Below are 13,276 nucleotides of genomic sequence, written 5' to 3'. Positions count from 1 at the left end.
AGGAAATGGGAGGAGTCAAACGTAAAGTTGTTGAGGGTGAGGACCAACTCCGCTAGGCGGAGGAGAGTGTCAGTGGCTGGGTATAGGTTGCTCCTCTGGTCGAGGAAGAACCGGAGGGTTTTGAGGCCATCCTGGTGGGGGATGGAGGTGTAGAGTGACTGGACATCCATGGTGAAGATGAGGGGGTGAGGGCCCAGAGAGTGGAATGCGCGGAGGCGGCAGAGAGTGTCTGAGGTGTCTAGAACATAGATGGGAAGGGATTTGACCAAGGGGGATAGTATGGAGTCAAGGTATGTGGAGATGAGTTCGGTGGGGCACGAACAAGCAGAGACAATGGGTCTGCCGGGAGAGCCCGGTTTGTGGATTTTGGGGAGAAGGTAAAAACGGGCCGTGCGGGGCTGGGGAACGATGAGGTTGGAAGCTTGGTCGGGCAGGGCGTGGGAATTGATGAAGTCGGTGATGGTGCTAGATATGGTGGCCTGGTGCTCGTCAGTGGGGTCATGGTCCAAGGGTAAGTAGGAGGAGGTGTCCGAGAGTTGGCGCGTGGCCTCAGCTTTGTAGAGATCGACGCGCCAGACTACCACGGCACCTCCCTTGTCGGCTGGTTTGATAACCCAATCTGGGTTTTTGCGGAGTGATTCAATGGCAGTGTGTTCAGGGGGGGAGAGATTGGAGTGGGACAGGGGAGTGGAGAAGTTGAGGCGGTTGACGTTGCGGCGGCAGTTCTGGATAAAGAGTTCCAGAGCCGGGACGTTACGAGAGGGGTTCCACGAGGAGGGGGTGCATTGGAGACGGCAAAAAGGGTCATCATTGGGGGGCGAGGACTCCTTCCCATGGAAGTGCGCTGTGAGGTGGAGGCAACGGTAGAAGCGCTCCAAGTCATAGTGGGCGCGGAACTCATTGAGATGGGGACGGAGTAGGACAAAGGTAAGGCCTCTGCTGGACAGTGCCTGAGGGTCAGGCTGTGCTTTGAGCTCGGCCCACACACTAACTCTCCCAGGCCCACCTCTTTTGCAACCCCTGGATTCCTGTCACCAGTCCAAGCTGGTTACCTAGTGATCTAACAACTACTCCAAGAGTCAGGTGTGTAAGTGTCCTTTGTACCGGCAACGGAACAAGGAAATTCTTACTTGCTGCAGCTTTACAGGCCCTTAAATGCAATACAGGGCTGCCAACTCTCACGCTTTGAGCGTGAGACTCACGCCCTCAAGCAAACTCTCACGCCCTCACGCTCATCAGGCATTTCTCACGCTCAGTGGTGAGAAATTTTTTGATCAACGAAAATTTCAAAACTCGGATAAACTGCATGGTCCGCGGGTGTTGGAGAGCCGGGGCTGCGGGAGGGATGGAAGCAGAACCAGCGGCGGGAACAGATGCGGGGAGCCGGGACTGGTGAGTTTGCGGCGCTGTCGAGTGTTTGCAGCGCTGCGAGTCGCTCGCTGCAGCTCTGGCCGTGGAGCGCTCCAGACAGTGCGAGTGTCCCGGGCCGCGGAGCCGTCGGAAGCTCCGCTGCCGCGAGAGTCTCTGTGCCGAAGGGAGAGAGAGAGAGGGGAAGGAGACAGGGAGACAGTGGGGGGAGAGAGAGGGGGGTGAGAGGAGAGGAGAGAGACAGAGGGGGCTTGAATGGAGAGAGAAGAGGGAGAGGGACGAGAGAGAGGTGGGAGAGGGGGAAGAGAGAGAGGGGTGAGGGGGAAGAAAGAGGGAAGAGAGGGGGTGGAGAGGGAGGAGAGGGTAGGAGAGAATGGGAGAGAGAGAGGGGGAAGGGAGAGGGGAGAGGGGAAAAGATAGAGAGATGGGGGGGCAAAGAGAAAGAGGAGATAGAGACAGAGGAGAAAGAGAGAGGGGAGAGAGAGCCAGGGGGAGAGTGAGGTGGGAGAGATAAATGGGGGAGAGAGGGAGAGAGAGGAGAGGGGAAGAGAGTGGTGAGAGAGAGGTGAGAGGAGAGACAGGGAGAGAGAGGGGAGAGTGTGTAGAGAGGGAGAGAGAGGGAGAGATAGAGAGGGAGGGAGAAAGAGAGAGACGGGGAGAGAGGGGGGAAGAGAGGGAGGGAGAGAGAAGAGGGGGAGAAGAGAAGAAAGAGAGGGGGAGAGAGAGAGAGGGGGGAGAGAGAGTTAGGGGAAAGAGAGGGGAGAGAGAGTTAGGGGAAATAGAGGGGAGAGGGGGGAGAGAGAGGAGAGGGGACGAGAGAGAGGGGGAGAGTGAGGTGGGAGGGAGAGAGGGGGGAGAGAGAGGGGGGAGAGAGAGGGGAGAGAGGGGAAGAGAAAGAGAGAGGGGGAGAGAGAAGAGAGAGGGAAGGGGAGAGAGAGAGGGGTGAGACAGGGGAGAGAGGAGAGAGAGAGGGAGAGGGGGGAGAGAGAGGGGGGTTGAGAGGAGAGAGAGTGGAAGAGAGGGGGGGAGAGAGAGGGATGAGAGTGAGGTGGGAGGGAGAGAGAGAGAGGGGAGAGAAAGAGAGGTGGAGAGAGAGAGGAGAGAGAGAGGAGAGGGAGAGGGGGATAGAGAAGCAGGGCTGCCAACTCCCATGCATTGAGCGTGAGAATCACGCATTTCACCAAATTCTCACGCTGATCACAAATATCTCTCGCTCTGTTGTGAGAAATTCTGTGATCAACGAAAATTTCAAAACTCATATCAACTGCATGGGCCGCGGGTGTTGGAAGCAGAAGCAGCGGCGGGGACAGATGCGGACGGGGAGCGGGGCTGGCGAGTCACTCACTGCAGCTCCGGCCATGGAGCAGCCTCAGTGCATGAGTCCCGGGCCGCTGCCGTGAGAGTCTCTGTGCCGAATTCGCCCAGGTGACCGGCATGGATCAGGCTGCGGCTCGGTGCATCCTGGAGGACAACCAGTGGCTGCTGGAAGTAAGTACCGAGCACTGGGTATATACGGTGGAAGATAGTGGACTTCAACTGGGGGTGGTTGGAGAAAGCATCCTGCTTGCCTGCTAGATTTTACTTCGGAGTCACGTGAGTGACTACGTGAAGAACCCGCTCAGTGCGCAGGCGCGGCATTACGCCAGCAGTGCAACAGCGGCAGCGGGAGCTAGGCACTCCCGCAACAGATGAAACGGACCGTCAGGTGAGTATCCTGAGGTCGGGTTTCTTTTACAGGGTAGCCCCTTTTTCTGCTTGTGTTTTACAGGCAGAGAAAAAGGCTCTGGAACAAAACTGTCCCCCGTTCGAGGAGGAACGTTTCCCGTCGGGGGGAAGGGGGGCAGCAACAGGCGGTAGGAGCGACCCGGTGTTCCTCTATTCCCCGACACCGTGCCGAGCCCAGCCCGCTAGCGGGCTGGATGTATAGCCACCCGAAGAGGCATCCGGCAGGTGTTCCCGATTTGGGACGGGACGTCTCTCCACCCGCACGGGGGGAGAGAGAGCCGCCTGAGCCGCTGGAGCGGCTCTCGGAGCAGGTGCCTGTGAGACGCGCTGCTTGAGGGGCGCTCTCGCTACTACAAGGCACAAAAGCTCCAGAAGAAGGCGGTAGGAACATTTAACCGGGCGTTCCGCTATCCCCACACCGCGCCGAAGCCAGTCCCGCTAGTGCCTGAGCTGCGGGCTGGATGTCTAGCCATCCGAAGAGGCATCCGGCCGGTGGCTTCCGACTTGTCGGAGGGGACGTCTCTCCACCCGCATGGGAGAGAGACAGCCGCCTGAGCCGCTGGAGCGGCTCCTGGAGCAGGAGCTCCTGCGAGACACGCTACGTGAGGGGCAGTCTCGCTGGAGGGTTCAGGCATACCCTCCACAGTGCCTAGGCACTGCCCATCGCTTCCTCCTTAGTGTGGTTAGCTTTGGGGTGACCAGTGGCTGGGCTGGTCATGAAGAGGGGTCACTGGCTGAACAATATCGGGAGTATGCTTGAGGTACAGGATCAGGAAGAGCTGCTGGGTGTGGCCGCTATGTGGCTCCACCACTAGCGAGATGGCTTTTCAGTCTCAACTGATGGCCAGCTTACTACCTGTCTTTTCCAAAAAACCTCTCCAAGACAGGTAGCCATGAGGCTGTTGGTTTTATCACGCCTCCCCTAAATTGCATTTACTCAAAGTGCCCGCCATTATTGGGGGATACATTGAGCAGCGCGTTTAACCTAAATATTTTAAAAATGCATTTGGTACCCTGACGTCGGCTATCATGTCCACCTGCTCATTCCAGAAGGGCAGGGTAGTATGGCAAAACACCTGACCCTACTGTTCAACGGTATACCTCATAACTTCTGAAATGAACTCACAAACCTGCCCTCAATCTATGAAATTAACAGGACTATGAGAACGCCGACCTCATAAGCACAGATCCTGCTACCTGGCACTTACCAAACCAGTCCTAAAAAACTGGACGAAGTGTTCAAACTATTCGGCACAAGAGGGCAGAGTCTGGAATGAGCACCACACTAAACCAGACAGCAGTACCTCTACGTGTCCACCAGGGGCGTCTACCTCATGGTACTGGTGAAAGCTCGGGGCCTGCATGCCAAACCTGTAGCATTTTAGGCCACGGCCCAGAGTAGGCCCCAGGGGAAAATGTGCCACCCCCCAACAAACATCGTCCCTACAAGAACAAGGAACCAGAAACCGAAGAAAACAACAATGAAGACAGATAAGTATGGTTCCTACCATCACATAAAGGTTAAGGGTTGTACTAACAAGGGGTGGATGAATCACGCCTGGTTAGGAAGCTATCACTCTTGGTAGTTATATACCAAAAAATAAATACAAGGGGAATAGAATTAATATCTTGCCACCAATTCAGCAAGCACCCCAAGTGGTCTACCATCCCACGATGGTGAATGTCGCACCATCGTTGATAAACCACTTGAGTATTTCACCAGGTATACCCATTCATGGGATTTGTAACTACTACCATGGATCCAAGGATACTTTATGGTAGACATCGACCTTGAAGATGCACACTATTCAGTACCTTCTCATATAAGTTTCGGATATACCGCAATTACCTGGATGGAGTAACCATGATGAGCGTTGCGGCATTTAAGTCAAAGTTATCCAGAATCAACTAGCCCTGACACTTAGAAACATTCCGTCATGGCATGTCTATATATTAACGACAAACTATCCTTGGATACAGCTTTAGCTGCATCGCTTCTCGGCCTTTTGGCTAAGATCAAGTGTAGTATCTGTTCTTATCAGTTTAATAATCTGATACGTCCCTTATCTAGGGACCATATATTAAATTGAATTTTGGAACAGGGAGATGGAATAGGGGCTTGCTCCGTCCACTCCACGCATCGACCCAGTATTGCAGTGCCTCTGGGAACGGTGCACAAAATATATATCCAGATATTTACGTTGACCATCCACAACGTTGTTATCTGGTATTCATTAAGACTATCAGTCATGGTGCATTAACCACCAATCAACTACGTGGCAAAGTAATTGGGATATAGCAGCATTACCAGCTACTGAACTTTGTACCTTTCCTATGAGCTGAGATACTAGTGTTCAAAACTATCTCCATACCTGTAATATGGGGGCAAATGGATTAATCTGTAGTGTTATCATGGAATTTATCGGCAGGAAGGATTATGGTTGTACACTTCCACCTGTTTTGAGTAACATCTTATGTGTCCTGATGTGTTACTGAGCTTGTAATACTTAATGCCAATATGAATTGACTTAAACATGTTATATATTAACTTACTTAATTCTAGTGAAGCATTTGCTCAGTAATCCACCAAATTTGCATGTTCGTTTATAAGATAACAACATCAGTGGTGGCATATACCAAACCACTTGGGCGGAGAACATCGATATTAGGGGACAATTTATTAACAATTGGAAACCGTATGTCGTCAAACATGTTTGACCATCAGTAACTCACCTATCAGGTGAGCTAAATACTGTAAACATACATTTAAACCAAAAATATTTGCTGAAATCACTAAGCAATATGGACACCAGATATCGATTCCTTATATCCAATTAAATCACCACGTACTAACTTACGTCACATGAAACCAATCTCAAGGCAGCGGCAATGGAGACATTCCCGCGTATTGAGGGGTGGGGGGAACCTAATCTCTATGTTTTCCTTTCCTTCTACCTCTTCAATAGGTACTACGGCTTCATCAGTCGGGTACTACGCAAATTACAGTGGACCAAGTCCACAAGCATGGTTCCCAGTGATCCTCGACATGGTCATTAAAAGAATTGCAGAATTGGGAAGACCATTGCTGTGCTTGGATCAGCAGCACTATCAACCTGATGACAGCATTCCGTCGCATATCCTAGGGAACATACCTGAGGAGCATCAAGAAATGGTACACTGTTTCCAAAACAGGAATTACACATTCAACTATAACAAAAAACTGTACTGGAGCTCCTGGCAGGTCTTCACCACAATGAAGGACATGTTCTGTTAGCCTACTCAACTTGGGTACCGCTCACTGGTGATCAGATACAGGAGAGGTATATCAATCCATTCCCCAGAAATAGGTACACCCAAATTGGGATGTCAGTGAAATCCTGACATACCTTAGGGGATGATCACCAGCCAGGTCACTCACCCTGGAACAGCCTACCCTGAAGATGGACATGCTGGTGGCCTTACATCAACACAAAGAGCCAGCTCTCCCATCTACTGCGATGGGACAACATGGTTATAACACCAGATAGTGTCACATGCCCATTCAAGGGTTGGCCAAACAGAACAGACCAGGAATATCAGGTCCAGTCATGAAATTCCGGGCATACCCACCTGAACCACGTTTTATGTGTCATGACCCACTTAGAGATCGACACAATAAGCAATACCGAGGGAGAGGAAAAAGCCTTATGGGTCAGCCACAGGAAACCTCATGGTCGGGTGACGAGCTAAACTATCTCTAGTGGCTCAAGCAGGTACTGGGAGTTGCTGGAGTAAATACTAACGTGTATAAAATCTTATTCCACCAGAACAGCTTCCACGTCAGTAACTAAGAGGATGGACGAGCCTATGGACCACATCCTGGCTACTGCAGGGTGGTCTAGGGAGTATACGTTCCAAACTTTTATAACAAACCACTGACAGAACCTGTATCGTTTGCAGAAAAAGAATCTGCAAAAAATATATAATTTAAGCCCGGGGGAGCAATTGGTCTTGTTGTTGTTAATAACACCATTATTGTTTTTACAAACAGATTCATGGTTGATTACGATAACATACTTCCTCCCTCGAATGACTTCGGCAGCGAGTGAAGTATGAACTGTTACACGGTTTGAAATCACAGAGCTTTGAAGTCTTCACGTAATCCCTCATCGTAACTCCTCATAAAATAGTAAGATTAAACGAGAACTTACCAGTTTGAAGTTTGATCTGTATTTTATGAGGAGTTACGATGAGGGATTACGTGCCCTCCGCTCCCACCCTCATTATATGGATCAAACTAATAAATTGATGTCTCCTTATCTTTACTATGTTTACTTCAAATAACTGTGTCTATCTGTGATTCCACACCGCTGCTTGGAAGTATGCCGCGCCTGCGCACTGAGCGGGTTCTTCACGTAATCCCTCATCGTAACTCCTCATAAAATACAGATCAAACTTCAAACTGGTAAGTTCTCGTTTAATCTTACTATTTTCACTTACTGTAACTGCAGGAAAAATGTTCCCGATGTTGGGGGCGTTCAGAACCATGGGTCACAGTTTAATAATAAAGGGGGGGGCAGTTAGGACTGAGATGAGAACAAACTTTCTTCACGCAGAGAGTTGTGAATCTGTGGAATTCTCTGCCACAGAAGGCAGTGCAGGCCAATTCACTGGATGTTTTCAAGAGAGAGTTACATTTAGTTCTTGGGGCTAACGACATCAAGGGATATGGGGAAAAAACAGGAAAGAGGTACTGATTTTAGATGAATAGCCATGATCATATGGAATGGTAGTGCTGGCTCGAAGGGCCGATGGTCTATTCCTGCACCTATTTTCTATGTTTCTATGCTTGAGTATATGGCAATAAAACTCGATCACTTGATTTTGAAGCATTCATGCATGGTGGAGGTATACTGTAGTCATAGAGTGATACAGTGTGAAAACAGGCCCTTCGGCACAACTTTCCCACACCTGCCAACATGTCCCAGCTACACCATCTGCTTTTGGTCCATACCTCCAAACCTGTCCTATCCATGTATCAGTCTAACTTTTTCTTAAATGTTGGGATGGTCTCTGCCTCAACTACCTCCTCTGGCAGCTTGTTCCATACACCCATCACCCTTTGTGTGGATAAAGTTACCCCTTAAAAAGTTACCTCTTAAAAATACTTCATACAAAAAACATTGAAATCATACTTCTACAGTGCACTAAAACATGATTTTAATACATCAAATTTCAAAAGGTTCCTACCCTGGGAGGGGACACACCCTTCTTCCACACCCTCTCCCCACTCGGTTGCTCCACTCCCACACCGGGTACCCCCAAGGCCAGTGATCAGTGATCGCACAGCCTCCCCCCTTTCAAAAACGCTCCAATCCAATTTAAAGCATATATATTGCATTCAAGTGTAAGTTAAAAGACTCGCTACAGTATGCACCATATTGAACAATTTCAAGCTGAAAAATGCAAATGTTCTGTAACAATGGGAGGGGGCACTTCTCCCCCCCCCCCCCCCCCCCCCCCCCCCCCCCCCCCCCCCCTGCTCCCGGTCGCTTTGCTCCCTCGGGCTTGGTCTTTGGCAATTTCTCACATCCAACTCTCACCCAATGTTTGCAACCCTGTGCAATAACACAATAATTTAATAATCAGTAGTACTAGGTAACTATAGTAGTGCAAACCGGGCCTGTGGTGCAACCAGAAACCATCAACAGTCCATAGAAGATCTTTGTTTCTGAGGTTATTGTTGGGCAGTGTTCACTTCAAGAGCCTGATGGTTGCTGGGAAGAAGCTGTTCTCGAACCTGCAGGTCAGGGTTTTCAGGCTCCTGTACCTTCTTCCCAATGGTAGCAGCGAGATGAGAGCGTGGCCAGGGTGGTGTGGATCTTTGATGACACTGGTTGAGATTTTGAGGCTGTGCCTCTTGTAGACCCCTACAATGGTGGGGAGGTCATTACCCGTGATGGTCCAGGCAATGTCCACCACTCTCTATAATCTCCTTCATTCCTGGGCCTTCAAGTTGCCGCACTAGGCCGTGATGCAACCAGTCGGTGTGCTCTCTCCTGTACACCAGTAGATGTTTGATAGAGTATTCATCAACCGATCAAATCTACTCAATTTTCTAAGAAGCGTTGATGCGGTTTCATCATGATTGCATCAATATCCTGGGTCCAGTACAGATCTGCAGAGAGATACACAACCAGGAACTGAAGCTGTGACACCACATTATCTGAGTGCTATTTAAAAGCCATGAGTTGAAGACAATGTAAATGTAAAAGACTTTACACACAAATAAATCCCTCACACATCTTTTGATAAGAGAACGTGTGCTTGTTTCTTCAGGAAGACGGAAGCTGTCCCTGCACGAAGCTATGAGATGGTGGCTCCAAATTCTTCAGTAGAAACAAGCAACGAAAAGGAACCTGCCTCAGAGAAAATCATCATATGACGAGATTAAATCATTCAAAACAAACTCCGAGTAAATCTAATCATCAATTATATTTTATGGCATATCCTCAAAGCTTAGCAGTGACACGCGCTTTTAAAAATCACTCAAACGTCAGATTTTTTGTAATCAGATATGTTGGTGATTCACTATTTATGCCACATTTGTCTGTAAGGATTATAAAAATGAAGCTATGAACGTTACTCTTTGTGTCTGCAAGTTTAGTTTAGAGATGCAACTTGGAAAAAGGCCCTTTGGCCCATTGAGTTCATGGCGACCATCAATCATCCATTCACATTAGATTTATGTATTCCCACTTTCTCATCCACTCCCTGCAATTTACAGAGACGCACATTTTTTGGGATGTGGGAGGAAACTGGCGCACCCGGAGAAAACCCACGCGGTCATAGGGAGAATGAACAAACCCCACAGAGACAGCACCCCAGGTCAGGGTCGTACCTGAATCTTTGGTGCTGTGAGGCACCGGCTCCACCTGCTGCCACGCCCATTCGCCAGATCATCCTTCTCAGTGTCCAACAAGCTTCCAACACTGGAGACATCCTCCAATGGGCTGGGCGGTTCCTCTCTTCTGTCCCAGATTCCCTCATCTCATCTCATTCCACTTTCTATTGTAAACTGCAACTGGTACAATCTTGGTGCTTTACCTCTTCCCTTCCCACCGTATGGGGACCCAGTCTATTCAGCTGCTGGAGCAGTTCACCTGTACTTCAAAGTTATTGAATAATGAAAGGCCTGGATAGAGTGGATGTGGAGAGGATGCTTCTAGTAGTGTATGAGTCTAGATCCAGAGGATGCAGCCTCAGAATAAAAGGACATACCTTTAGGAAGGAGATGAGGAAGAATTTCATAGGGTCAAATGATGGTGAATCTGGGGAATTCATTGTCACCGACAGCAGTGGAGGCCAAGTTATTGGGTAATTTTAAAGTGGAAGTTGATTGGTTCTTGTTCAGTACGGGAGTCAAAGGTTACGCGGAGAAGGCGGGGTTGAGAGGGAAAAATAGATCAGCCACGATCGAATGGCAGAGCAGACTCGATGGGCAGAATGGCCTAATTCTGCTCCTATGTCTTCTGACCTTGTGGTTTTAGGCAGAAACAAGGAATTGCATGCACTGGTTTACAAAAAAAAACACAAAATGCTTGAGTAACTGAGCGGGTCAGGCAGCATCTCTGGAGAACATGGATAGGTAGCATTTGCCCGGAACCTGCATTTTGACTGGTTCAGCTTTAGATTGATCTGACGTGCGCGGTCCAGAATCTGTCGGAGGTGGCGGTCATGTTCAGCCACATCCCTTCCATAGACCAGAATGTCGTCCACAATAATCGCGCAGGGCAGACCTGCAAACAATTGTTCCATAGAACGCTGGAATACCTCGCTGGCGGAGTTGATGCCGAACGGCATCCGCAAAAATTTAAACCTGCCAAAGGGCGTACCGAATGTGGTCAAGTCCGAGGAACGTTTGTCCAGGGGTATTTGCCAAAATGAACTCCTGGCATCGAGGACGGAAAACACCGTGGCTTGTCCGACCTGGGCGGCAACATCTTCAACAGTCCACATAGGGTAGTGGGGCCGTTTAATCGCCAGATTCAAGTCCTTAGGGTTGATGCATACCCGTATTTCATTCTTCCCTTTCTTCATTGTGGCGACCATGGTGGAGACCCATTCGGTGTGATTGCTGACAGCCTCCAGCACTCCCATGTTAACCATGTCCTTCAGCATAGCCTCCACCTTGCCCTTCATGGCGAACGACACTCTGTGAGATGGGCAGATCACAGGCACCACGGAGGGGTCTGTTGCGATTTTATACACCAGCGGCAGCTTCCCCAACTTGTCGTCGAACAGGTCCGGGTACTCGGATAGTGGATCCATCACTGCTTGCACCTCGTGGACCGTACGGTCAAAGGATACCAGACCAAGATCCTGGCAGGCCTGGTTGCTCAGTAAAGTTACACAGTCACAATCCAGAATAAAGAACGACAGGTCACGGGAAGATTTCTGTAGCACGCAATGGAAGGTCGCCCTCCCCACAGGTGTTAGCTCCTCTCCCCCATAGGCACGCAAAACAGAGCGATCTGCAGTCAACAGCTCATTATTTCTTATCTTGTGAAACAGTGATGTTGACATTACGTTCACTTTTGCTCCAGTATCCAGCTTTGCAGAGAAGGACTTGTTGTTCACGGTAATGAGCACAGATGGATCGGGGAGGCGAGATCGGCTGTGGAGGAGAGTGTAAACACTTGCATCTCCCATGGAATAGCTGAGCTCAGAGCTGGGGGCAGTGTCAACAGAGGATTGAGAATCCATCTCACTATCAACTTGCTGAAGGTTGTTTAGGAATTGTCTAGGAGCCGAGGGCACATTCCCACGGGACCGGCAGGCAGCTGCAAAGTGGTTCATTTTCTTACAGAAATTGCAAGATTTTCCAAGGGCTGGGCACTGTGACTCCGTGGGGTGAACATAATTACAGTTTGGACACTTCTGAGATCGTGGGACCCGAGATGTACGAACGGGCCGCGGTGGAGGGCGAAAGTTGCCCTGCATACGTCGTTGTCCAGCAACACCAGTCAGATTTATGGCTCGGCTGTCAGATCCCCTCTGCCCATGCAGAGGGGTAACCACTTCGGCGATGCGGCACGCATGCATTGCTTGAGTCAGGGTTAGGTCAGGCCATTGCAGCAAGTCGGCACGTAGTTTCTGGTCGAGCATGCCAGTGACGAGAATGTCCCTGGTGAGCTGGTCGCGCATGGTCTCAAAACGGCACCGCTGAGCAAGGTAGCGCAGGTCAGCGATGAAACACTCGACAGGTTCATCCAGCTGCTGCTTCCGTGAGAAAAACCTAGCCCGCTCCAAGATGCGGTTGGAGGGCAGGTCGCAATCCTCTGCAAACTTGCACAAAAGACATACCGGGTCATCGGCAGATTCAGCTGGCTCGACAGGCTGGCCGTTGTCATCCAGGACTGCTGGATCGTAGACGAAAGCCTGAGCTCTCTTCAAGGCGTCGGGACCGGCCAGGTTAAGCAGGAGTGAGGCTTTGACCGCGGCTGGGTCGTTCCGGTGCGCAATGTTGACGAAGTGAGTGTAGTCCATCATAAAAGTCGACCATCGCTCCGCAATGTCAGCGTCAAAGACAAGGGGAGATGGCTTTCGGCATGAGGATGCCATATCAAGGGAAACCCAACACAGGGCACTCAGGGGACAAATAAAAGAAAACCGGTAAATGGGAGGCGCGCGTTTAACTATCTGACACCATGTAAAGGAGTATTTCCTGACACACTGTAACCTTTACTAAGAGTTTATTATAGCACATGGCACACACGTCCCAGCACTGACTGCATCCAGCCTTCAGGCGTACCGGGACCAAGTGGGAGGAAACAAAGGGAGGATACCACAGTTATACTAATATGATGGGGCGTGGTTAATGGTGATGAGGTAGCTACATTATAGGTTGCATGCATAAACCATCTACAGGACCCTTCTGAAGAATGAGACTGAAGAGGGGTCCCGACCCAAATGTCACCTATCCATGTTCTCCAGAGATGCTGCCTGACCCGCTGAGTCTTGTTTTCTAAACCAGCATCTGCAGCCTTGTGTACAGCATCGGGTGTTTGCAATGTGCTACATGCTGGAGAAACAAGATGTGGATTTGGGTGATCACTTTGCAAATAATCTGTCACTACACAAGGGTGATGTAAAATTTACCCACCGCTGCCCCTTTAATTCCCCATCCCGCCCCCAACTCTGA

At 49.9% G+C, this 13,276-nt stretch overlaps 1 protein-coding gene and 1 non-coding gene across 2 annotated transcripts in view; both read left to right on the top strand.

Moving 5' to 3' along the window:
- The window catches only part of LOC116976151 (solute carrier family 22 member 2-like), a 34,246-nt gene extending 24,529 nt beyond the window's left edge, over positions 1–9,717 (top strand). Inside the window, exon 11 of the mRNA XM_033025759.1 lies at positions 9,412–9,717. Within this exon, the coding sequence (XP_032881650.1) occupies positions 9,412–9,517 (106 nt within the window). The 3' untranslated portion in view covers positions 9,518–9,717. The remainder of the gene's footprint in view (positions 1–9,411) is intronic.
- Positions 5,084–5,275, top strand: LOC116976551. The gene has a single exon (XR_004412969.1). It is a non-coding gene; the product is annotated as a U2 spliceosomal RNA (small nuclear RNA).
- Positions 9,718–13,276: the final 3,559 nt, after the last annotated feature.

Source organism: Amblyraja radiata, chromosome 8, assembly GCF_010909765.2.
Source record: "Amblyraja radiata isolate CabotCenter1 chromosome 8, sAmbRad1.1.pri, whole genome shotgun sequence".
In the NCBI taxonomy this organism is placed as follows: domain Eukaryota; kingdom Metazoa; phylum Chordata; class Chondrichthyes; order Rajiformes; family Rajidae; genus Amblyraja; species Amblyraja radiata.
The sequence above is the reverse complement of the archived record's forward strand: the minus strand, read 5'-3'. Positions and strand labels throughout refer to the sequence as shown.